Raw genomic sequence first — 26224 nt, forward strand, 5'->3', positions numbered from 1 at the left:
GAGAATAAGTAAGTCATTCACAGCCCTTTATCATCCAATGTTGCTGTCACTGTGTACAGTGTTCTCCTGGTTCTGTTCACTTCACTCTGCATCAGTTCATGTAAGCCTTTCTGGGTTTTTTTGAGATCATCCTGCTTGTCAGTTCTAGCACAATAATATTTCATTACAATCTCATTATTTGACAGGAGACTCAAGGGGTGAGAGAGAGAGGATCCTTACCTGATGTCAGCTCTTAATTGGAGCTCACCATTTTACAGTCGCTTCTCTCAGTCCCTTCCCTGGTCTTATTAACCACAGTAAATGTGTTCTTGACAGAGTTGGGGCAGCAATACTGAGAGCAGGGATCAAACTGGTCTTCATGACCACACTTCAGAGGCAAGGACTGGACACTGCCATCCTCACAGCATTGACTGTCTTGGGGGTTGTAGGCCACCATACCACACAGGAGCCAGGGCTGGCACATGAACACCTGGGAGTCTGGGGGGATCACTGCATGCGGGGTGAATGATACAGGCATTAGCTCCCCAAGCTCAGGAGGAAAGGCTCCCAGAAGTGCCCCAATGCTGGCTCCCCATCTTTCCCTCTCTCCTCCTTCTCCTCCACCACTTTCCTCCCTGCTTTGCCTTCCCTTCCTTACCTGGAGCACCCGAGGAGGACAGGATATCCATGATGACGATGGAGACAATGATTGCTGGAGGAGAAAGAGAAAGAGATGAGGTGAGCCTGTGTCTTTGGATGGTGTTGGTTTGGGCCCAGGATGGAGATGGGATTGGGGCTGAACTTTGCATTTCTAGTCCCTCTTGGAGGGTTAGGGTTAGGGTTCCTTCAGGTTAGGTTTGAGGTCAGGAGGCAGAAAGCCTAGGCAACTGTGGAGATCTGTGGGCATCAGGATTGGCTATATTAGGAGACTGAGAGGAGGTAGCAGGGAATAGGAGAAAGAGCCCTAGGCTGGGGAAATGGAGGCACAGGATCAACTAGGAAAGTCTTTGTCCTTGAACCTTGGCTACCCCAGCTGTAAAATGGCAAAAGGAAAGAAGGAAGGTGGCACTTGGTGGCACTAAGTTCTTTTCATAACTATCCAAATGGGAAGGGTCCAATCCCTTCATTTTGTAGGAATGATGGAGCCCAGAGAAGGGACTGAATGGAGGACACACAGCTGGTAACTGGAAGGACCAGAATAGAACCCCAAGACTTCAACTCCAGGGCACTTCCTGCTGTGCTCTCCTGTCTCCTGGGGTCTGGCAATTAGAAATGGTTGGGAACTAGGACTGTCCTGGGTAGATGCTGGAGAACCTGCTGTGTGCTGGGTCCATGATTTTCTCAGGGCTGGGTGTAAATGGCAGCCTTGGCTTTTTTTTTTAATTTAAATTTATTTATTTAACATATTTAGTTTTCAGCGTTGATTTTCTCAAGAGTTTGAATTACAAATTTTCTCCCCATTTCTACCCTCCCCCCCACTCCAAGATGGCATATATTCTGGTTGGCCTGTTCCCCAGTCAGCCCTCCCTTCTATTATCCCACTTCCCTCCCATCCCCTCTTCCATTCCTTTCTTGTAGGGCAAGATAAATTTCTATGCCCCATTGCCTGTGTAACAGATGTTGAAAAACAAAAAAAAAAGTTTTTGCATGCAGCCTTGGCTTTTTAAGGTCACGTTGGGTTTGGGACTGAGCAGATTTGGGGTTGGGGTTTGGGGTCAGGTTGATACTCACCCTGTGGACAAATGCAGGTGCTTCTCTATGGGCTCCAGATCTGGAATTTGGGAACCTAAGTTCACAGTCTAGTTCTTAGGACTTTTTTTTAAAACTTTGGGCAAATGACTTAACTGCCTGGTCCTCAGTTTCATCCTCTGTCGAATGAGTAAGCTAGAACAGATGACCACCCAGGTTTCTCCCAGCTCTGAATTCATGAGCCTATGAATGTGGGGGTGGGGGTGGGATGGAGACATTTGATCCTTAGAATAAGCAGGTCTAAGGGGTTGCTTCCTCTTTGTTTTCTCAGAAGGATTTTGTGAAGAGCTGGGGGAAAGCTGGGGAGATCTGGGGTCAGAGTGAGATTAGAGTCTAAATCAGAAGTGTAGCTGATGGAGGGTTTTGGATTAGGACCAGAGATAGCTTTAGGGTTCGGGTCAGTGCTTGAAGATGAGAATCAGAATGAGGGTTAGGCTATAGTCAGAATGGGAAGATGATAAGAGCTAGAATGACGTTTGAGGGACTGTCATAGGATCATGGTTTGAAGGCACCAGAAGGGATTTTTAGTCCAACCCTCTGATTTTACAAGTGAGGAGTTGAGTCCCAGAGAGGGTCAGGGTCCAGGTTTGGGTTGAATTGGGAAGGCAACAAGGTACCCTCTGAGGGGGGGGGTGGTTGGAATTTAGATGAGTGTTAGAGGTTGTAGGTCAGGGCTGAAGTTAGGGGGAAGATAAGAATGGGGTGCCAGCTGGGAAGTAGGAAGGGCAAAATTAACACTGGGGTTGGGACCAAGGTGAGGGCTGGGGAGTTGATAGGGACATAGTGGGGCTGTAGCCCAGGGGTCTAGGAGATGAAGGATGCCCATGAACCCTTTTACCTGTGATGTAGTTTCCTGATGCCATGAGTTCTGTCTGAGTAGAGTCTGGAGGACTTGGTACCAGCAACACAACTGCCAACTGCCTGAGTGTTTGATAGAGATGCTCTTATCTCTGGGATCCTGGGCTTTTATTAGTGTTTGTGGTAGGTGGAGTCCTTGTCTCACTGGTAGAGACTCATCAGGTCCTATGGGAATAGAATAGTGTAGATGGGAAGAAGCTAGGAACAAAGGGAAAGTAGAGAGGAGAAGAGGGAAAAGGAAGGGAGAAAACATGGGAGGAAGAGGAGGAGAGGAAACAATTCTTTGCTAATATCAGGTTTCTCTTACCCACCCCCTTGAGCTGGCTTGTAGCCTCAAGAAAGGGAGAAGAGCCATGAGCCTCTTCCTACCCCTCACAAGACCTACTACACATGGCCCTTGAATTTCCAGAGATTCAGGGATGACAGTGTCAGGCACTGCAAGGAGAATATGGGGTCCTGGATCAGAAGGGGAAACTGAGGATAGATGCTGGTTTGGGAGACAGTGCCTTGGGGCAATAGGTCCTAGCCCAGAAGTGGGATCAGAGCTGGCTGGCAAGCCCCAGGAGAGAAGCTGATGGAATCAAGGACCTGAGAGGCTGGCCTGGGGAGGGGGCCCACTTGTTTGGCAGCTTCATGTTCGAATTGCTTCCTTTCTTGGTGATTCATTTTAATCAGATGTAAAATTGGGAAGTTGGGGCTAAGTGGTCTTTAACTCAACATTGATTAAGTGCCTACTATGTGCAAGATATTATTTTAGTGACCAGTGATGTGAAGGTAAACATGATCCCCAAGCCAGTCAGCAGGAAGGCTCTGTCCTACTGGGGGTGAAGGGGGATGAACTGACCACATGCACAGACCAGTGCCACATAAGGCCAAGCATGAAGGGGCCGAGGGAAAGGAAGTTGTGCCTAAGACATTTTGGTAAAACCCAAACAGGGAAGAGAATGCTTTCAGCTGGGGGAATCAGAAAAGACTTTGTCAAGATATTAGGAAACACCTGTTTTCCAGAGCTAAGGCTCAGCTAGCAAGTTGTGCCCTGAGCTTGGCATAACAAGGACTCTTTGTGCCCACTCTCCGGCAAAATCATGTAATTATTCTGTTGCTTTGATCTGCATAAGGTGTTCTCTGGGCTTGGACCAGCACCAGACATGCTCTGACAATTAATTACCCGTGTTCTGGTCCTGAAGCCCTGCTAGGAATCAAACTTGTCTCATTGCTGCTGTAACCCCTCATTGTCAGCATTACAGCCCACTGCCCCACCATTGGTGTACTGAGATCTTCCTATAGGGGTGGGGCCCCAGCACATGTGTCTAGTCTCCCTCCCTGCTTGCAAGTCATTTCCCTCACTTTGATTAAACTTCTGTTTGATTCCTGACTCTCCTGTCTCGGGCCTGCTCTGTTTGGCTCCAGCTACCCACAGGTTAGAGGCCAGTACCAAATGGTTGACAATATCATGGAGAAGAAACGGTCTGGGTGGAGCTAGAAGACAAGTAGGAAGGCCCTCATGCCCAAGCAGACCTGGGGAATGTCCTCAATGGGGGTCAGTTATCCTTCATGGCTGGAACTCAGAGGGCATGAGGGGCAGTAATTGAAAATAAGTCTGGCAACGGAGACTGCGTCAGCATGGAATGGCCCCAAAATGGAATAATAAAGAATTTGTTTTTATCCTAGGAAATAGGGAACCTGTGAAGATTTTTGAATAGGGAATGATTTGTTCTGAGGGCCCTTCCAACCCTGACATTCCCTGTTCTAAAGTCCCTCCCAGCCCTGACTTTCCCTGTTCTAAGGTCTCTCCCAGCCCTGACATTCCCTGTTCTAAGGTCTCTTCCAGCCCTGACATTCCCTGTTCTAAGGGCCTTCCCACCTCTGACATTCCCTGTTCTAAGGCCCCTCCCAGCCCTGACATTCCCTGTTCTAAGGTCTCTTCCAGCCCTGACATTCCCTGTTCTAAAGCCCTTCTCAGCTCTGACATTCCCTGTTCTAAGGGCCTTCCCACCTCTGACATTCCCTGTTCTAAGGGCCCTCCCAGCCCTGACTTTCCCTGTTCTAAGGCCCCTCCCAGCCCTGACATTCCCTGTTCTAAGGTCTCTTCCAGCCCTGACATTCCCTGTTCTAAAGCCCTTCTCAGCTCTGACATTCCCTGTTCTAAAGTCCCTCCCAGCCCTGACATTCCTTGTTCTAAGGTCTCTCCCAGCCCTGACATTCCCTGTTCTAAAGCCCTTCTCAGCTCTGACTTCCTTGTTCTAAGGGCCTTCCCACTTCTGACATTCCCTGTTCTAAGCCCCCTCCCAGCCCTGACATTCCCTGTTCTAAGGTCTCTTCCATCCCTGACATCCCTTGTTCTAAAGCCCTTCTCAACTCTGACATTCCCTGTTCTAAGGCCCTTCCCAGCCCTGACATTCCTTGTTCTAAAGCCCTTCTCAACTCTGACATTCCCTGTTCTAAGGCCCCTCCCAGCCCTGACATTCCCTGTTCTAAGGTCTCTTCCAGCCCTGACATTCCTTGTTCTAAAGCCCTTCTCGACTCTGACATTCCCTGTTCTAAGGCCCCTCCCAACCCTGACATTCACTGTTCTAAGGTCTCTTGCAGCACTGACATTCCCTGTTCTAAAGCCCTTCTCAGCTCTGACTTTCCCTGTTCTAAGGCTCCCTCAGCCCTGGCATTCCCTGTCCTAAAGCCCTGGCCAGCCCTGATATTCCATGTTCTAAGGGCCCTCTCAGCTCTCATATTTTGTGTTCTAAAGCCTCTTGGAGTGCTGGCATTCTGGGTACCTTAAGGCAGCAAGATCAGGTAACTACTATATTTAGGGACAATTCAACAAATGTGTTGTTCAGTTGTTTCAGTGGTATTTGACTCTTCTTGACTCCATTTGAGGTTTTCTTGGCAAAGATACTGGAGAAGTTTGCCATTTCTTTCTCCAGCTCATTTAACACGAAACTGAGGCAAACAGGATGAAGTGACTTGCCTGGGGTCACACAGCTAGGAATTATCTAAGGCTTAATTTGAACTCCGGTCTTCTTGACTCCAGGCCTGGTGCTTTGTGCAGTATCCTTTAACTAATATAAATAGGAATATGTTTCACTGCCTTGAGCCTTCTGCTGTGCTAGCTGTCAAGTTTTCCTTAATGTATTTCTTTTCTTTTTTAATGTTTTTTTTTTGGCTATTTGAAACTTGGCAAACATTAATAAATAGAAGCATTTCCATAGATAAAGAAGTGCAGAAAAAGATTATGCCTAAAATCTAGCCACATTTCTTTTATATATGACTTGCATTTCTTTTCAATATTAGATAATAAATTATATTATATACAGTGGAACCTCAATTTATGGGTAACCTGGTTTATGTATTCTTCATTGGATGAGGAAAAATTTTTTGCAAAATTTGCCTTGCAGGATGAACAAAAATTCACAGTATGAACATCATGTTTGGACCTCAATGGCTCACAAAGGGCAATGGTTTTGTTTTTTTTTTTGCTTTCATATGTCAAACAAAGGAATCCCAGGTTAGTATACCAGTTAATTGGCCTCATTAGGCATTGACCCTTCATGAAGGAACTGGAGGTGGATGCCGAAGACATTCGAGAGCTGGTGGAGGAACATAACCAGGAGCTGACAACGGACAAACTGATGGATCTGCACGAGAAGCAAGAGCAAGAGGTCGCAGAGGATATCTCATCTGAGGAGGAGGTTGAGAGGTCGGAGGAATCCCTTACATCAAGTGAGATTAGGGAGGTTTATCAGATATGGGAAAAAGTGCAAAATTTTGTTGAAAAACGTCACCCAAATAAGGCCGTAGCAATGAGAGCCACGAATATTTTTAACAATAATGCAACGTCACATTTCTGTGTCATTCTGAAAAAATGTCAAAAACAAGTGTCGTTAGATAGGTTCCTCGTCAGAAGAGAACATAAGGGGAAAAAAAAATCAGTGAGTCAAAACATGAAAGTGATTCTAAAAAATGAAAATTAAGTGAAGGCAGTAGCGTTAGGCTTACTTTTAGTGACAGTAGCATAAGAGAGAACACTCCCGACACTGAAATCCTGAATGTTCTCATGGAAGGAGATTCTCCTTCCAAGCAATAACCCTTCCTCCTCCTCCTCTTTCTTGTCTCCCTCATGCCAGCTACGACTGTATTTCAGGTGCATTAGGGACAAAAAAACTTACTTAAAATGATAAATAATTATTTTTATATGAATATTTGTGAGGACGTGGTATCAATCATCCAACTTTACGTTATTTCCCATGGGAAAATTCGCTTTGCGATATGAAGAAATCGCATGACGAACAAAATCTTGGAATGAATTAAATTCATAAACCGAAGCTCTACTATATAATAAATTATATAATAAAACCCTGGAAAATAAATAAATAATAAATTCTATGTGTTCGTTTCAAAGCTATCCTGCTGGTCTATGTCTCCTTTCTGTCCTCTACTGTTCTTTTTTTCTTTTCCGGATACTCTGACCCTCTTTTGTGGGCTGGAAGAGTCTGGGGCATGGATTACCATCATTAATATTATTCTCTCTCTCTTCCAAATTCCATGAGAAACAATTCATTTGGACCCCTCCTCAATTCCAATCAGTCAGTTTGATGTGATTCTGTAAGGGTGCTGGGTATAGGTTCTGTATATTGGGCCCCAGAACTATGAGCTGCAGAGTGTGAGTTCACTTGCTGAATATTAGGAAGCTAGCTAGAGGCCCTCCACCCTTGTTTTGCCTTGTCATGGTGACTGTGAGAAATGCAGCTTTGGGGGGGGTCAATGGACTTCCTGGGCAGGGCCAAATCCCTGAGGAAGAACCAGGTGATGGTCCCTTAGTCTATGGGGATCACAGGCCCTCCCTAGGCAGTGTCAGGCCCTGAGGAAGAACCATGTGATAACCCCTAGGGAAGGCTGTGCAGACCATAGGACTCCCAGAGGAAGGCCAAGTGGTAGCCCCCCTTCTACCTGTGGGGATCACAGGGCTTCCTAGGGGTTAGACCCTGAGGAAGACCCAAGTGATGGCCCCTTAGAACGGTGGTAAGATCACAAGGCTCCTGAGACAGGGCCGGAAGACCCAAGTGATGGCCCCTTAAGAAGGCTGTGCAGACCACAGGGTTCCCCAGGGAAGTCCCAAGTAGTAGCCCCCTTAACACCACTGTGGGGATCACAGGACTCCCCAAGGTAGGGTCAGGATGTTAGCCTGAGACGTGCTTCCACAGCTCATTGCTTTCCTGGTAGCATAATCTTAGGAAGATCCATGTGATTTGGCCATTCTCACCCAAAAAACTCAGGACCAGAGTGGGCACTCCTCAAGAGAGCAGGTGCAGTGCTCACTAGGAACACTCACACCAATACAGAAGCAGGAGTGAGGGTTTCCAGCTCTTCCACCCCTATTTGAGTTATGGTTAGTTTACATTCTTTACTTTTTAACATATTTTTCTTAAGTTATACAGTTTACATAGGTAGGAGAGTAAGGTGTGTTGGCAGTCAAAATGGGCTCTTAGCACTTAGTTCAACCAAGTGCCCTTGAAGAGTTTGGCCTTTATTTCCTTGATTAAATTAGGAGTCCTTGATGATCTCCTTGCCTCAAGGGAAAGCCTAGTTTACATGGGTTTGAATGACATGTTTGTGACATCAGAGGCTTTTAGACCACGTGGGTTTAAGTCACCTCTTTGTGATCATTTTAGGTCACATGGGTGAGTTGCATGTGTGACTCACCCTTGACCCTGAAAAAGATATAAAACCAGAGGTTGGCTTTCTCTTTTTCGGAGCTCTGACCCACAGCCGTGGTGGTGCGTGTGACTCTGGGCCAGTCCTTGTTATGAGCTCCCAGGCTGAACTTAGATGTTGGTAACTATAAATTGTATTTGGCTTGTCTGTTGATGTTTGTAATTTGTTTGTATTTGCTCTGAAGTTCAGGGTGCTGGCTTTTTCCCCTGAACTAAGTGAATGGTATTTGTATGCTGAATTAAAGTAAGCTTGTTAACCACTTAACGTTGCTTTCCTTAGTAAAGCAGATCAAAAGAACTTGGGCTTTTGCAGCGTTCTATGAACTGGTTGTTGCTGGTTTTATACCCCCTATAGCAACTGCTAGCTGGATTGTTGAAACATAAGGATACAGAAGCAAAAGTGAAGTTAATTAGTTCCGTCTTTCTTGTCTAAGTTAGGATTAGTCTACATTCTTTACTTCTCTACCTTCCATCTTTAACATATGCAAATTATGCAGATTAGTAGACCTAGATACTTGACCAGGACCTAACTCTTGAACTGACATGATAACTTGGACTGGTTCAACCAGTTTAGCCTCTCTAGCTTCCCTGACCATGAGGCCAATGTCTTGGTAGGTAAACTTTAACTCAGCTGTATGGATAGCTTCTGTGGGAGCAAAACCAGATATCATACTATCTTTTCTTACAGTGACCAAGGCCAGTGTGGCAGATGTGACTCAATTACATGGAAAATCCTCAAACTTGCTTTTGTACCTTGGGACCACTCTCTCTTGTCCAACATGAGCAGGTCTTATGACCACTTGGTCAGTGGAGATGCCCCATGCTTCATCCAAACCAAGACAACCCTGCTGATGTGCCATTTCTGGCTGATGCATCATTTTTTTTGGCCTGCAAAGCAAAATCTATCAACCAATGGGTTTCTGTACTTTGGTTAATCTCTTCAGAATGTTCAGGTATCAAATATAGCATCAAGCCTTCTGAAAATGAGACTCTGGAAGATGGGGGCATTTCAGATCATGAGGAAGATCTAAGGTTCACTTCATTAGAGGGGACCATGGACTCAAGCCCATGGGCTCAGAGCTATGCTTCAGTCTCTTTTATTGTAGCTTGGACAATTTTAATCCCCACAATTCTTACCTCCCAATTTTAAAAGCCATAGCAAATAAGTACAACCATCTCACACTGACAATGTCTGAATAGGTCTGTCTCGATCTGCCCCTTGAGACTCTCACCTCTTTGTCAGAAGGTAGATGGTGCTCCCACCCTGGGCCTCTGGAATCTTGGTGGGTCATTTCCTTGATCAGAGCTCTGAAGTCTTTCAAAATTGTCTTTCTTGATCATATTGTCAGCCCTGGATAAATTGCTCTCTTGCTTCTGTTCACTTCAGATAAGTTCATATAAATCTTCCCCAGCTTTCTCTTACTTGGCATGTTAAACAAAATACTGCTTGGGGAAAGTCTGGGCCTGAAGCATTGACAGTGGGAGATGACACCACCTTGTTCTGGCTCCACCAAGGACACTTTCTTGGTCACCTGGTGTAGTGGAATGTGTCTTGTGCCACCCACCCCAGCCTTAATTTTGTTGTTCGTTTGTTTCAGTCATGTCTGACTCTTCATGACCCCCATCCAGGGTTTTCTTGTGATGATCATTAGTATCATTTAATATCATTTTTGTAATTTCAATAAGGGCCAGAGTCTGAGCTGATTAACCAGAGGAAGAACTCGAACTGATTAGGCAGCTTAAACAAACAACTTCTTTGTTCTCTGAGTAAACTCTTCCCATGTCAACAAGGCCAGATCAGGCTGACTTAAGAACATTCTTTTCTCTAAGGCCATTAAGGATGAGACCCTTAACCCGAGAAAACTATCTTGAATAATGTGACTTTGTCTTATCTTAATATTTTATGGGCATATACTATGTTGTGGAATGTTAATGGTAAATTAAACACAGAGATCCTGGGTTGTAATTCCAATTGACACTTTGTCAACTATTCTGACTTATTGCATTTACAACCTATTCTGTTAAGGAAAATCCTTGTCTTATATCATGGTTAAACATACATGGGGATCATAAAAGGTAAGTAATATAGACATGTTGAGTCTGTTAAAGAAAAATGTATATAAGCTTTCTCATCTCTTTATTCAGGGAGTCAGATGCATGCATGACTGCTATGCTTAAGGGAATAAATAAATAAGTAGTATGAATTTTTCTATCACCTAGCTCTGTCTGCCTCCTTTAACCAAACTTCTCAGGTCAACAATACACACACGTGCACGCGCGCGCGCACACACACATACAAGTACAGGAAAGTGTGGGCATTCCCTTTACTAAAGGCAGACTTGAGATCTCACCAATAGGTGGCTCTTAGAATGTTTCCTAAGGCATTGAGAAGTGAAGGCATTTGTTTAAGGTGACATAGTCATTGTGAACCAGAAGGGGTGCCTTGAATACATGTTTTTCTGACTCTGAGGTCTAGCCCTTGCTCTATGTATGTGTGTGTATGTGTATGTGTGTGTATGTGTGTATACATGTGTGTATGTATCTCTGTGTATGCATGTGTGTATCTGTGTGTGTACATATGCTTGTGTGTGTGCATGTGCATGTATTCTTTTCCCTTTCAACTTGTAGCTAGGAAGCTCTCAGGTGCCTGTTTGCTCATTACCATCTGGAATATTATCCTTACCAACTAACTCTGCATCAGCTGTTGTGTGAACAAAGAACTCACATGACCATCCAAGTTGGGGGAGATCCCAAATGAAAAGAGGAAGGCTGTAATAATCTTTTGGCTCAGTTGCTCCTTTTCTCTCATCTTTCTCTTTGGGGAAAACAGGGATAAGCATTTATATAGCACCTACTATGTGCCAGACACTATGCTAAGCACTTGACAAATATGATCTCATTTGATCCTCACAACAACCGGAGGTAGGTACTATTATTACCCCCATTTTACAGTTGAGGGAACTCTGGCAGACAGAGGTTAAATGACTTGCCCTGGGTCATACAGCTAGGAAATATATGAGGCAGCATTTGGACTTAGGTCTTTTGGACTCTGGGCCCAATGCTTTATCTTCTGTATCACCCATATGCTTGCTCTCCTATTCAGAAAAAAAGATGCAAGTTAATTGTCCCTTGGTGGTTGGCTGTTGTCCTTCCTTCTTGAAGAGGACCAAAATGACATCACTATGTTAGAATCAAGTTGCACTGTGTCAGACTGTGACTGATCAGACCAATATGAGCTCAGAATGCTCTGCCACAGGTCAGGCACAAATAGTCCATGTGAACATTTGGGGTGGATTCTCTAAATTTGTACATCTCCAGTTTCTTTTGAGCTACTTCCACTCTGCTTTGCTCAGAGAGCACAGCACGTTCTGTGATGTGGGCATGCCATGCTGGGTGGTCCTGTGCCAGTATCTCTCATGTAACACAATCAATCCCAAAGTTCTTCAGAGAGACCTTGGGAGTGTTCTTGTATTGCTTCTTCTGATCACCATGGGAACACTTGCCCTGTGTGAGTTCTCCATAAAAAGTCCTTTTGGCAAGCTTACATCTGGCATTCAAACAACATGGCCAGCCCCTCAGAGTTGTGTTCCCTGCAGTAGAGTCTGAATGCTTGGCAGCTTAGCTTGAGAAAGGACCAGGAGAGGATTCTGGGAAGATGGTGGAGTAGGTCAGAAAATTCCAAACTCTCCAGATTTCCCCCACAAACAAGACAAAACAGCCCCTCAGGGCAAATATAGAGCGGTTAAAAATAAACAAGAGTTGGGGCAGAAGAGAGGTCTTCCTGGGACAATTGGAAGAAAAATCCCAGGACCAATATTTGGTCCCTGTGAAGAGTAAAAAACCACTAGGTTAGTTTTGCTGAAACAGCAAGCAGAGAGCCCTGAGGCTAGCTGGGTTGGGAGGTAATCTTGGCCTCAGACACAGGAACTTTCCCTCTGGGTCAGTGTGGAGATTTGGCGGTCAGAGTGGGGAAAGACTGAGGGAGCCTGTTCTGATAAGGGATGTCAGACCCAGCTGCACTGCCAAGACACCACCCTGGGTGAGAAGGAACCAGCACACGCCCAATGAGTGCAGAAGCAGTGGGGTGTGGACCCCCCTGGCCATGGGCACTTGAGGGAGGGCGGAGTTCTTCATTTCCATCTCAGGTCAGAGGGGAAAACTGAAGAATGATCTGAGGCAGAGACACCATCTCCCATACCCCAGGACTGGAGGTGATTACAATAACAAATTCCTACAAATTTACCCAACTACAGAAAGTTACTATGGGATAGAGAAGAGCGGGGGTTTGTCTTCAGAGGAGGAGAGTGAAGCAAAAAAAAGACTCTCCTTCCCCAAAGAGTAACATCAAATGGTCACTTTCTCAAAAAGAATTCATAGAAGAACTTTAAAAATTAAATGAGATAGATTGAGGAAAATTTTAAAAGAAAAATAAGAACAATCCAAGAAAAACAAGATTGTGAAAAGAAAGCCAACCAATTAGAAAAGTAGATCCAGAATCTGAAGGAATAAAATGACTCACTGAAGATCAGAATTGAGCAAGGGGAAGCCAATAAGTTATGAGAGTTATAAGAGACCAAGAAACAACAAAACAAAACATAAAGCATGAAAAAAAGAAGAGAAAGTGAAACATTTCATAAGAAAAACAAGTGATCTAGAGAACAGATCAAGAAGAGAAAATATAAGAATAATTGGACTACCTGAAAGCTACAATAAAAAAAAAAGGATTGTGATACAATAATATAAGAAATAATGAAAGAAAATTGTCCTGAAGTGTTAGAGGGGAAAGTAGAAATAGAAAGAATCCACCAATCACCACCTGAAAGAGATCCTATGAGGAAAACCTACAGTAATACTATAGCTAGATTCTGAAAACCCCAACTCAAGGAGAAAATGTTAGGAGCAACAGGGAAAAAAACAACTGAAATATGGTGGAGCCACAATTAAAATCACACAAGACCTAGTAGAGGCTACATTAAAAGACTGCAGGTCTTGGAACACTATATATTGAAGAGCAAAAGAACTGGGGTCGTGGCCAAAAATATCATACTCAGAAAAGTTAAGTATAATCCTGAATGAAAAAAAAATGGACATTCAATGAATTGTCAGACTTTCAGGATTTTGTGGCAAAAAGACTTGAAATCAGTAGAAAATTTGACATACAAGGTCCAGGAGAACTATAAGGTAAACATCAAAGAGTAATTACAAGGGATGTAATAAGCACAGAATGTTTACTTTTTATAGGAGGAAATGTAAATTGTATGTCTAAGATTGTAGTTAGTAATTGAGTAACTTGAAAGAAAGATTGGAGTAGAGTTGAATATGATGTGAAACTAAAAAGGAAACCATCAAGGAAAAGATAAAAGTAACTATCTTATAGAAATGAGGTGTGAGAGGAAGAATAGACAGAAAGGAAGTGGATGGAGGAGGAGGGCTGGTAGTTCTGGAACCTGACTCTCATCAGGAATGGGTTAAAGAGGGAACAATACACATATATCTAGATGGGCATAAAAGTCTTATAAATTCATAAAGAAATAAAAGGCTTAGGGGATAGGGAGGGGGAGAAGATAAAGGAGGGATTTTAGGTTTCAAGGGAGAGAATAAGGGAGTTATCTTTGGTGGAGCGGTAAGTTAAGTAATAGGAGGGCAAGGTAGTGGGTAGAAGTAAAGGAGAGGAGTCAGGAGGGATAGGAAATAGGAGATACACAGAAACATAAAATAAGGATCTGGAGTAGAATTTATTTAGGAAAAAAGGCAGAGGTAGTAATCATTATCTCAGACAAAGTTAAAACTAAAATAGATTTAATGAGGAGAGAAAAATAGGGAAACTTCATTATATGTCAGCCATACTAATCAATATTATCATAGACTATTTAAAATAATTAAGCAGTATAGGGCGGGAATATTGCTGTGGTATAGGAAATGAGTTGATGGACTTAGAAAAATAAGGAAATATTTGGACCTAAGCAGGAATACGTTATCCACTCTCTGAGAAACAGAGGACAAATATGTAAGGTCCTACATAGATGCATTTGAATGTGTTAATAGGATTTTACTGAGCCAGTCTCTAACCTGAAAATGAAACAGCAGGCTAGAGACAAAGTGCCAGTAATCAGGTAGCCATTTAATTAATTGGTTTCATTGTGAGGAACAGAGTTGCAGATTGGGAATTCTCCTGATCAGAATGATGTGAAGTGAATGAAGTGAAGATAGAGATTATATACATAAATCACAAATGGGAAGGGAGGGGAGAAGGTGGATTACAAACAATAGTTCTCAGTTGGTGGGTCACGGGACCAGAGTTCTGTGACAGGAACAGGTTCCACAGTCTTTGATTCACTTCATTTCAGATATGCAGGCTCAAGGATGCCAGGGATTATGAGACTTGTCAAAGTTTGGTTGATCTTAATTTTAAACTGCATTGGGAGTTCTGACTCGCAAGCTGGAAAAGGCAATTCTTGAGAATTCTAAATTATTAGTATATTCATTACACATATCATATGATTAATATAAAAATCATAATTCTACAAATGTATATATCTACATATGAGTATGGTTATAGATATCTAAGTATATTTGTGCATATTTGTGTATATGTATGTGTATGTATATGTGTGTATATATGTATGTGAGTGTGTGTGTATATATATATACATATATATATGTATATATATATACACACACACATACACACACACACATACACGTACATACATACAAATATACCCAAGCTTAATTGTAGCTTTCTTGGGTGGGAGGAGAAAGGGAAAAAAAAACAAAGTTAAAAAGTGCACAGCAGAGAACAAAAGAAAACACAAGAAAGCAAGAAAAGATGGACAATTCTCAACACAAGGTGTATTATTTATCATACAGGCTTTCTTGAAATGAAAATTAATTGTTACATATTTTGAATCCTTGCCTATGTTCTGCTATGCACAACATGCTTTTTTTTCTTTCTTACTTTATATTTAAGTTTATGATATGTTTTTGTTTCTTTTCTCTATTTGTATTTTTGTTCTGATAAAATAAAATAAAAAACTGTCAAATATATATATATAATATATATATATATATGTATGTATATATACATACACACATATACACATACATACATACAAATATATCCAAGCTTAATTGTAGCTTTCTCGGGTTGGGGGGAGAAAGGGGAATAACAGAACAAAGTTAAAAAGTGCACAGCAGAGAACAAAAGAAAAGTTACAAGGAAGCAAAGATAAGATGGACAGTTCAGAACACAATGTGTAGTATTTATTGTATAGGCTTTCTTGAAATGGAAATTTACCGTTGTATAATTTGAATCCTTGCTTATGTTCTGCTATGCACATGGCAATGTGTTTTTTCTTTTCTTATTTTCTATTAGTCTTACTATTTAAGTTTATAATATGTTTCTTTTTCTTTTCTTGTTGTATATTAAGTTTTAGTATTTAAGTTAAAAATAAATTAATAAAAAATACTCTTAAAAAAAAAGAAAGGACCTCAGTGTCTGATATCTTATCCTGCCAGGTGATCTTCAGAATCTTCCCAATTCAAAAGGAAATGATTCAGTTTTCTGGCACAGCGATGGTAGACTGTTCAGATTTCATAACCATACAACAATGAGGTCAGCACAAGACTCTGTAGACCTTCAGCTTGGTAGTCACTCTAATACATCTTCTCTCCCACACTTTCCTTCAGAGCCTCCCAAATGCTGAGCTAGCTCTGGCGATGCAAGTGTCAACCTCATTATCAATGTGTAGTCCCTGGAAAGGAGTACATATACAAAAATATTTATAGCAGTTCTTTTTGTGATGGAAAAGAATTGGAAATTGAGGGGATGCCCATCAATTGGGGAATGGCTGAACAAACTGTGGTAGATGAACGTAATGGAAGACAATTATGCTATAGGAAATGATGAACAGGTATATTTCAGAAAAACCTGGAAAGACTTACATGAACTGGTGCTGAGTAAAGTGAGCAGAACCAGGAGAACATTGTATACAGTAATAGCAACATTGTGTGATGACCAACTCTGATAGACTTGGCTTTTCTCAGCAAAGACTCGTGATGGAAAATGCTATCCACATCCAGAGAAAGAACTGTGGAGTCAGAATGCAGACTGAAGCATACTATTTTCTCTCTTTTTTTCTTTCTCGTGGTTTTCCCCTCTTGTTTTGATTCTTCTTTCACAACATGACTAATATGGAAATATGTCTAATATGATTGTACATGTATAGCCTGTATCAGATTGCATGCTGTCTTGGGGAGGGAGAAGGGCAGGGAAGGAAAGGAGGAAAAATTTTGCAACTTAAAATCTTATAAAAGTGAATGTTGAAAACTGTCTTTATATGTAAATGGAAAAAATAAAATACTATTAAGGAAAAAAAAATGTGTACAATTCTGGAAAAGTATACTGCCAAAATAAGTGAACTTATCCACAACACTCAAAACTTCTCCATTTGCTGTAACCGCTGCTTCCACATAGGATGGTGTGGTGCTGGCTGATGGAGCACCTGTGTTTTGTTAGTGTTAATTGTTAGGCCAAAATTAGCACAAGCAGCAGAGAATCAATCCATACTTTATTAGATCTCAGCTTCAGAGGCTGCATTGAGTGTGAACAGCAAATCATGAAATCATGAAAGAAAATCATCATTGGCCTCACTCTTCCAGAGTCATCCCAGTCCAGTGGCAGCACAGAGTCAAAATGACTGGTGATGGCTCCAGATGCAGTGGATGACCTTGGGGTCTTCGGTGGCTGACCAGGCTCTAAGCCCTCCACAGCTCCTGCTTCAGGTGCCTTCGTGGTCATTGGAACAAATTATTTTTGTCTGCCAATTCCACCAGAATCCCCGTGGAAATGCTGACACCCAAAATGCCACCAGCTACTGACATTGTGGGATGTCAATGGGATCATCGGGGAGTATCAGGGATTATTCCTGAAGAATGTGGGAGGTGAACCCCATCATGGTCAAGAGGGTGAAAAGTAGGAGCATCCTTGGGGTCGCTCTCTGTCTTCATGCCATGAGGTCTTATGATAGCGGAGTACAATGGGATGATCATTTCCTTATTCCTATAAGTTCTATTCCTCTTAATGCAGCTCAGGATTGTTTCACACACATATTTATACACACATATATGTATATATGTATGTATGTATATATGTGTATATGTGTGTATACATCTGCTACATCACATTGCTTACTCATATTGAATTTGTGGTTCACCCAGAACCCCAGATCTTCAGAAGAACTAATTTAACCATAGTTGAATGCAGCTGGCTATGAGCTGACCTGCCTGGGGGCAATCAAAACTAGCTTTTAAAAAGCTAGAGCAAAAGAGATGCTGGTTACACCTATGTCACCCCTCTGCTCCTCCTACATTTTCTCTGGCTGTGCTCTATACCTCACCTCCAGCTCCTGGCTTCCCTGGCTTCTTTCAAGTCCCAGCTAAAATCCTACCTTCTCTAAGAAGCCTTTCCTCATCCTCCTTAATCTTAGTGCCTTCCCTCTGTTGATTGTCTCACATCTATTTTGTTTCTTTGTGTTTAATTTTTTGCAACATTGTTGTCTCCTCCATTAGGCCATGAGCTCTTCTAGGGCAGAGGCTGCTTTTTCCCTTTCTTTGTATCCCTAAGGCTTGGCTGAGGGTCTGGCACACAGTAGGCACTCAATAAATGCTTAATGATTTGACCTGTTTCCCTCTAAAACAAAGAAATCAGTACCTGCTAACCCTTGTCTCATGTCTGATGGCAGTCCAGTGATAGAGATTGGAAAACCAGATGGTTCTGGATAAAAGCCCGGTTTGATACCTCCAGAACCAAGCCTGAGGTGCAAAATAGAAAACACTGCAGAGAAACAGTTACATTCCCCTAGGCTAAGAGTCATGGAGCTGGGTTAATGCCTGCTACAATTTGCCTTCCACAGCTCAGGAGATAAGCAAATCGTGAACCAAGGGAGACCCGGAACCAGATGAGAAAAAAAACAAAATGATCCCTAATGTAATAAACAAAGAAGGTATTTTTTATGAGAGAGGGGGGCTTTGATGGGGTTTTACATCAGGTGCGAGATGTATGCGTTTTTCAGAGTACTAGCACCTCTGGTGGGAGGACTCACTGAGACTTCTTTAAGGGCTGTTCATTCACCTTTGGTGCCCACCTGACTCCCAACTCTCACATGTGACTCCAAGAAGCTGCACCTTGTGCAGTAGCCAGACCCTGGAAAACCTCTTGGCAGACAGGCTAACCCAGGCTGAGGGTAATTGACTGGTTTCAAACCTGTCAGTGAATTAGGGGGATGTCTATCCCAAGCACGTGAAGATTTCCCTGAGTGAAATGGGCAGATGAGAATAATTTGTTCCAACAACCATGAAGTGGACTGAAGCAGGCATCGTGCAACAGTAAGAGCTTGGTCAGACATAGAAGATGCCAAGGTCATCTACTGCATCCCCAGCCATCACCAGTGGTCTTGACTTTTGTTCTGCCACTGAACTTTGATGACTCAAGAAGAGAGAGTGAGGCTGATGACTTTGCCCAGCTCCGTCTCGCTTAAAGCCAATTCATGTGCAAGTCAAGACATCACCCTGTGACATCACCGGTCCTCTTCAAAAATGAATGATGAACAACATATCAGGTGTACATCTAGGTAACTTCCTTTTGCCCCCTGCAAAGAGCCTTATAAAACATGACATACCATGTGTAAAGTGCTTTGCAAACGTTTTACAAAAGTCAGCTATTACAGGAAGACATCATTACTCTACAAGCCACCGATGGGAGCCTTCTCTGGACTTCCCTTACATGTGGGAGGGGAAGACCCTCTGTGTCTATATGACACATAATAGTCTTGTTATGCACATTAGAGAGGCTTCAAGGCTTTCTCGTTTCCAGGGAGTCTAAGGTTGAATGGGATGGGGAGGATGGGATGGAGAGGGAGACTCGCTCACCCATCTTGTGTCTGCTTAGGATACAAAATATCCTATCTACACAAACTCAGCTGCTACAAAGACTCTGTCACTTTAGGGTGAGCTGATGATTATCACCATTTTAGAAATAGAGAGATATCCTCCCAACAGTTTCAGGATGTAGGACCAAATAGTGAAACTACAAAGGAGAGCCGAAAACAATGCCACTTTCCTGTCTCTAAACTGCTTGACCACTGTCAAGGGGAAAGACCTTGAAGCTCACTTCTGTAAGGAAAACCACAGGACCCTTGGCTTAGAGGAATAGAGAATAAGACCAGGGAACCACTCTAGAAAAGAAAAAAGGCTTTTACTCACACAAGTTGGCGCCATCTCCACAAATTACAATCTTCAAGGAGTTACCTAGGAGAGAAGTGTCAGACATGTGGTCATCAGGCTGCATGAGGCTCCAATACTCTGGAGACAGCAATGTAATCAGGAAATATTTAACAAAATAAATTAAAAATACAATAAAATAGAAGTAATCTTAATATAGTTTTCTAAGTCAATATACTGAAGAAGGAAATGGCAAACCACTCTAGTATCATTGCCAAGAAAACCCTGTGGACATAGTCCATGAGGTCACAATGAGTCAAACAGCACTAAATGACCAAAGAAACAAATCAAGTCAGCATGTATTATACAGGGATCCTTATGTTTAAGAGGAGGGGTTAGTGGCCACTGTTTCTATTTGAATTTAATATCACTGTTCAGGAAAACTAAAGTTAAATGACATGCCCAAGGTCACATAACCAGGATGTTTTGAGACCAAGCCTGACCTGAGAATTTAATCTACTATATCGCTTTGTTGTTGTTGTTCAGTTGTGTCCAACTTGATCCTGCTTGAAGATTTCTTGGCAGAGATACTGGAGTGGTTTGCCATTTCCTTCTCCAGCCTCTTTATGGATGAGGAAACTGAGGCAAACAAAGTTAAGTCACTTGCTTGAGGTCACACAGCTAGGAAGTGTCTGAGGCCAGATTTGAACTCGGGAAGATGAGTCTTCCTGACTTTAGGCCAGGCACTCTATCCACTATGGTGCCACCTAGCTGCTCTTACTACATCCCACTGTTCCCTACAAAAGAATGCTGCCCTGGATTGGGCTGGGACAGGCTTTCACAAGGATCTTAATATCATGGATTTAGACATGGAATTGACTTCAGAGGCTATCTATTCCAACCCCCAATTTTACAGGTGAGTAAACTGAATCCAAGGGAAATGAATTTCCCAAGGTCACACGGCTAGAAGAAGAAAGACCAAGACTTGAACCCTAGTTATCTGACACTGGGGTTAGCATCCTTTCTACTACACCAGCACCATACTGCCTCAAGATGGGTGCTATTATTATCTGCCTTTTACAGTTGAAGAAACTGAGGCAGTCAGAGGTTATGGCTTGCCTAGGGTCACATAGCTAGTAAGTGACTGGGGCAATATACAAACTCAGGTCTTTCTGAGTCCAGGGACAGCTAGGTGGTGAGGTAGATGGAACACTGGGCCTGGAGTTGAGATGATCTGAGTTCAGTTCCTGTCCTCAGACACTTACTAGCTGTGTGACCCTGAGAAAATCACTTAACCCCTCTTTACCTCAGCTTTCTCATCTGTAAAATAGGGATATACTGGAGAAGGAAATGGCAAACCAATCCAGTATCTCTGCCAATAAAACTCCGTTGATAAAGTGCATGGGGTCATGAAGAGTCAGACATGACTTAACAACAACTTCCTGACTCCAAGCCTGGGGCTCTATCTACTATGCTACCTAACTGACTATAGGATAAATCTCCCACTACCAGTCAGGGGCTATGTTTCTGTCAGCACTCATGGACCAGCTTATGAGAAGGAGCACCAAAAGGATCATTTTTCTTTTCCTCTTCTATGGAGGGACCCCCACCCCCCACACCATGGCTGCCATATGTTGATGATGCTTCCTCAGTTTTCCTGCTTCTTAGAGGGTCATGATTGGCTAAGACACCAGACATATGGCTGGGATATTTGACTCTTATCTCTACTCAAAATCCTGGGCTGGGGTCTCTGAGCCCCTTTTATCTTTATATTCACCAAGCTGGGACAGAGAGGGGCACAAAATGGCTTCCTTCCTGCCCAGATGTCTGTTGTTGATAAGGTCATAACTCTTTTGAAGACAGAGACAGATCTTTTCAACAGAGGAAAGTAATGGTGCTAAACACACAGAAAGAGTCCTGGCCTACTATGTGCCTCTTTATTCATACATAATGCCATCAGTGTCTGAGAACTTAGGAGCACACAGCCTGACTCTAGAGTTGGGAGGGGCCTCTGGGGTCTGCTGGTCCATTTTACAAATGGGGAAATCGAGGCCTGCAGATTAATTGACTCTTCCAAGGTCACACAAGATGCATGAGAGGCCAGGGTATACATGTCAGAGGTTAGACATGAGCCTGAATTAGCTTCTTCTCCCTGCGTTGTTTAATTGTTTCAGTAGTGTCTGACTTTTCATGACCCCATTTGGAGTTTTCTTGGCAAAGATACTGGACTGTTTTGCCATTTCCTCTCCAGCTCATTTTACAGATGAGGGAACTGAGGAAAACAGGGTTAAGTGACTTACCCAGGGTGACACAGCAAGTAAATGTCTGAGGCCAGATTTGAATTCAGGAAGATGAGTCTTCCTGAGCACAACCAACTATGAAATACATCTTCATTTAATTGCCATGCATGAGGCATGTTTCTCATGGGTTATCTATCATATCGCAGTTCAAGCAGTTCTAAATCTGATTCAACACTTTTGGTCTGTACCAGGTAGCTACAAGGGAACAAGGTGGTGTGTGATGTGTTCTGGGAGGACTAGTACCTCTGATGGGAGGGCTGCCAAGCCTTTTCAGGGCTGTTTCCACTTTTGGTGTTCACCTGATTCATCTAACCTGTGGCTCCAAGAGGTTGTCCCATGCACAGCAGCCTGTGAGGCCAAGTAGTGAGTAAAAGATCTTTCCCCACCCATTCAATAGGCCTCAGGTGGGGTCAACAAAAGGAGGCTAGATTAGAGGCAAGCCCACATCCCTTTACTTACTAGGCACTAGCCTTAGGCCCACACCCTTTTGCTGATTGGGCGTGAAGCCCTCAGAACCCCAAAAAGAGTATATACACCCAGAAGATAGCCATTGAGAACTGAGAATTCAGAATTCAGAAGTTAGAAGAGAAGCCAAATTTCAGAATTTGACCAAAGGAAAAGGAGTAAAAACTCTGAGTCAACAGAGCTGCAGAAGAGTGTGCTGATTGGAGAGTGGAAACCAGGGAGACTATAGAACTGAGGGAGGAGAGAATGCGGGCAAGCAGACAGTTGGGATTCATGAGTGAGTGTTTAAGGGAAGGCCCTAGCATGGGGGGAAGGTTACAGTATGACTTAGTTCCTTGCTATAATACTGTGTTATAATTTCCTTGTTGCTGCATTGAGGTGGGTTTACTGGTTTTGGAATGTAATTACTGCTATATCGAATTGGAGTCATTGGTCTTGGGATTGGCTCTTTTGGTGTCTCAATAAATGTTATATTTCCTCTGTCTTCTACCTAGGGAGTTTTTCCATACTTTGCGATTCTGAACCATACTGGCATGTTCATGGTCATCCTCAAGATCATGAATCTTGCCTTACTGATACACAGCTACACCCTGGTAACCATTTTGGCAGACAGGCTAAACCAGGTTGAGGGAAACCAAGCAGTATCAAATCCATTGGTGAGTTCCGGGGGGGGGGTGGTGGTGGTGGTGTCTACCCCAAGCATGTGAAGACTTCCTCTGGTGGAATGGGCGGATGAGAACAATTTGTTCCAATGGCTATGAAGGCAGCTGAAGCAGGTGCTGTGGAGTTTGGTGTAGAGCTTGGTCAGACACTGAAAATGCCAAGGTCATCCACTGCATCTTGAGCCATCACCAGTTGTCCTAACTCTGTCCTGCTGCTGGATTGTGATGACTCTGGAAGAGAGAGTGAGACCAACGACTTTGTGTAACTCTGCCTCACTTAAATGCAGTTTATACACAAATCAAAAGATGTCACCCATACTGTTTTACCGTTTTTACCTATCTCAAAGTCCTGTGGCCACAAGGAAGTGATGAAGCAGCAGGTGCAGAAACACTGGGAGCTGTAGTCACAACCCTGCACACAGGTGACCCTGGCCATAAGTTTATCTTCTCACTGGAAGCAGCAGTGGGATTAGGCAGCTACCTGGATGTCTGAGCAGTCTTTTAAAGATTGCACTGTTTACCGCCTGGTATGAGGAAGGAGCTAGTAAAGGTGCCCTAAAAATTGTCTGCTTACCCAACCCTGATTACTGCACAAGGTAGGCATCTCACCCTGTGGTTGAAACACTCACAAAAAATTTACAAAAACTTCTGCAAAGATGATTCCACTCACTATTGGTAAATGGAATGTGTGCAAACTTATAGACAACACAAAATCCAGGTGACTTGAAAGACCAACAGCTCTTGTTGTGAGAGAACTCAGCAGGTATCACATCTAGCAGCCCTGAGTGAAACAAGGGTGGCAAATGAAGGCCAGCTTACTAAAGTCATAGATGGACACATGTTTTTTCTGAAGTGGCTACAGTGAAGGGGAGCAATGTGAAGCTGGTGTAGGTTTTGCAATCAACACTAATCCAGTCAACAAGCTTGTATGCCTGCCAAAAGGAGTGAACGACAGGCTCATGACAATGCAATTGCCACTTGTAGGAAAATTCCATGCCACCATCATCAGTACCTATGCTCCTGTCATGATGCACCCTGATGAGGTCAAAGAAAAATTTTTATGAAGACCTGGAAACCCTCATCATCAATGTGCCAAAAGGGGACAAGCTTATAATTCTGGGTGGCTTTAATGCTAGAGTAGGCTCAGACTAACAGATATGGCAGGGAGTCCTTTGGAGGAATGGAGTTTGAAGCAGTAAATGCAATGGTTAGTTACTACTGAAGACTTGTGCATCATATAACCTTATCACCAAAACTGTCTTCCATTTACCTAAATGCAATAAAACTTTGTTGATGTACCATCACAGCAAACATTGGCATTTAATAGACTACGTGATTGTAAGAAGAAGAGACAGACAGGATGTGACCATGACCAAGGCAGTGGGTGGTACAGACTGCTGGACTGATCACAGACATCCTCATCAAGCTAAATACTTGAATTCAACAAAAGCTGTGGCCCCAAGGCAAAATGACTACCGGATGAATTAATGTCAACAGATTAAAGCTCTTCTCTGAGAGGGAACAGTTTGTTGCTAACTTGGAAGGAAAGTTGAGCCATTACACAGTTGGCACCGGTGGAACAGAAAAGGAGCGGGCCGCTTTAAGGGATTTGGTGCATAGCACTGCATTTGCTCATCTGGGTCAGAACACTCACAAACACCAAGACTGGTTTGGTGAAAATGATGGGGAAATTCAGAAGCTGCTAAATAAAAAACAAAAACTCCACAGGGTTTACCAGCAGGATAGTTCATCAATCGCTAAGAAGGCAGCATTTAATTCCATCAAAAGTAAAGCACAAGTGAAGCTTAGAGAGATGTAAGATTCTTGGCTCAGTAAGAAGGCAGATGAAATTCAGTTTTTGCTGATAGTAACAATCTAAAATGCTTTTATGATGCCCTGAAGGAGATTTATGGACCAAAGACCTATGGTGCATCTCTACTACTCAGTGCTGACAGAGCCACATTGATTGTATGATAAGGACATGATAAGGACACGAGCCTAGAGAGATGGGCTGAACACTTCCGTAGTATTCTCAACAGACTCATATCAATCAACACTGAAGCCACTGACTGTTTACCTCTGGTTGAAGTGAATTCCTCCCTAGCTGAAGTTCCAACTGAAGAAGAGATTTTGAATACCATTAGGCTCCTTTTGTGTGACAAAGCAGCTCATGCTGATTCTATTCCAGATGAGATTTACATGGTGGAAGGGGGTGGAGGGCAGGTCCATTGCTCATACAAAAGCTGATTGAAATTTTCCTGGTTATGTAACAAGAGCAGGTTATCCCGGAAGAGTTCAAGGATGCCTCCATTGTTCATCTCTATAAAGGTAAAGGAAATAGGTTGCCTTGTGGCAATCACAAGAGCGTCTTCTCTGTCTCTTAGTCATTGCTGGCAAGATTATTGCCAGAGTCCTTCTTAATAGGCTGATCCTTCACCTGGAACATGGTCATTTACCTGAGAACCAGTGTGTCTTCAGAAAGGGCTGAGGAATGGTCAATATGGTGTTTGCTACCTGACAACTCAAGGAGAAACACCAGGAGCATTTGTCTATACAGTCAGAAGGACTTACAGAAAATGATGTCAAAATTTGATTGCTTAGAGAAGTTTGTCACTATCATACATCAATTTCATGATGGCATGTTTGCCGGGTTCTGGATAATGGACTATGCTCTGGCACTTTCCCAGGCACCAGTAGAGTGAAACAAGGCTGTGTGCTTGCTCCCATGCTTTTTAGCCATATTGTCAAACACCTTCAACGAGGATGAACATTGTATCAAAGTCAGCTTACCACACTGATGGTATTCCTTTATCCTTGCCCCCTTCCCTTGACAGCTCAATCTGAAACCCCTAGCCCATGTAGCCTTGTAAACCTGGTTGACCTGAATAATTCATATGAACCTGAGGAGTTTTGCATTTTATTTCTGCTTGTTCTCTACTTCTTACAAATTAGCATTAAATCTCTTAATGACCTCCTGGGGCTGTATCTCCCCCTTGTAGCAAGCCAAAATATCTTAATAGCTTGAATGCTTTCCATAATATCTGCTCTCTGTAGTTCAGCATCTCCTTTTAACCCCCAGCTTGGTCCCAATCATTCAAATTAGCTCCATTGGGCTGGAACAAAAGATCATATTTTATTTAATCATAACTTCAAATAGTGCGAGTTCTTTTTTTAACCTGGGACAATTAACTCTTATCATGTAGTTTTTCATTTATGTTTCTTGAGTTATAGCTCTGAAAAACCAGGCTTTGAAAAAGCCCATTGGGATTCAAATGGAGATACT

The 26224-nt window shown here is 42.9% G+C and overlaps 1 protein-coding gene across 1 annotated transcript; it reads right to left on the reverse strand.

Moving 5' to 3' along the window:
- Positions 1-232: 232 nt before the first annotated feature.
- LOC118836024 (insulin growth factor-like family member 4) lies at positions 233-2591 on the reverse strand. Its single transcript, XM_036743363.1, has 3 exons — positions 2567-2591; positions 638-691; positions 233-489 (listed from the first exon to the last, which is right to left on the reverse strand). The coding sequence occupies exons 1-3, from the start codon at positions 2589-2591 to the stop codon at positions 233-235; spliced, it is 336 nt and encodes a 111-aa protein (XP_036599258.1).
- Between the last annotated feature and the right edge of the window lie 23633 nt (positions 2592-26224).

Source organism: Trichosurus vulpecula, chromosome 2 (assembly GCF_011100635.1).
Source record: "Trichosurus vulpecula isolate mTriVul1 chromosome 2, mTriVul1.pri, whole genome shotgun sequence".
In the NCBI taxonomy this organism is placed as follows: Eukaryota; Metazoa; Chordata; class Mammalia; order Diprotodontia; family Phalangeridae; genus Trichosurus; species Trichosurus vulpecula.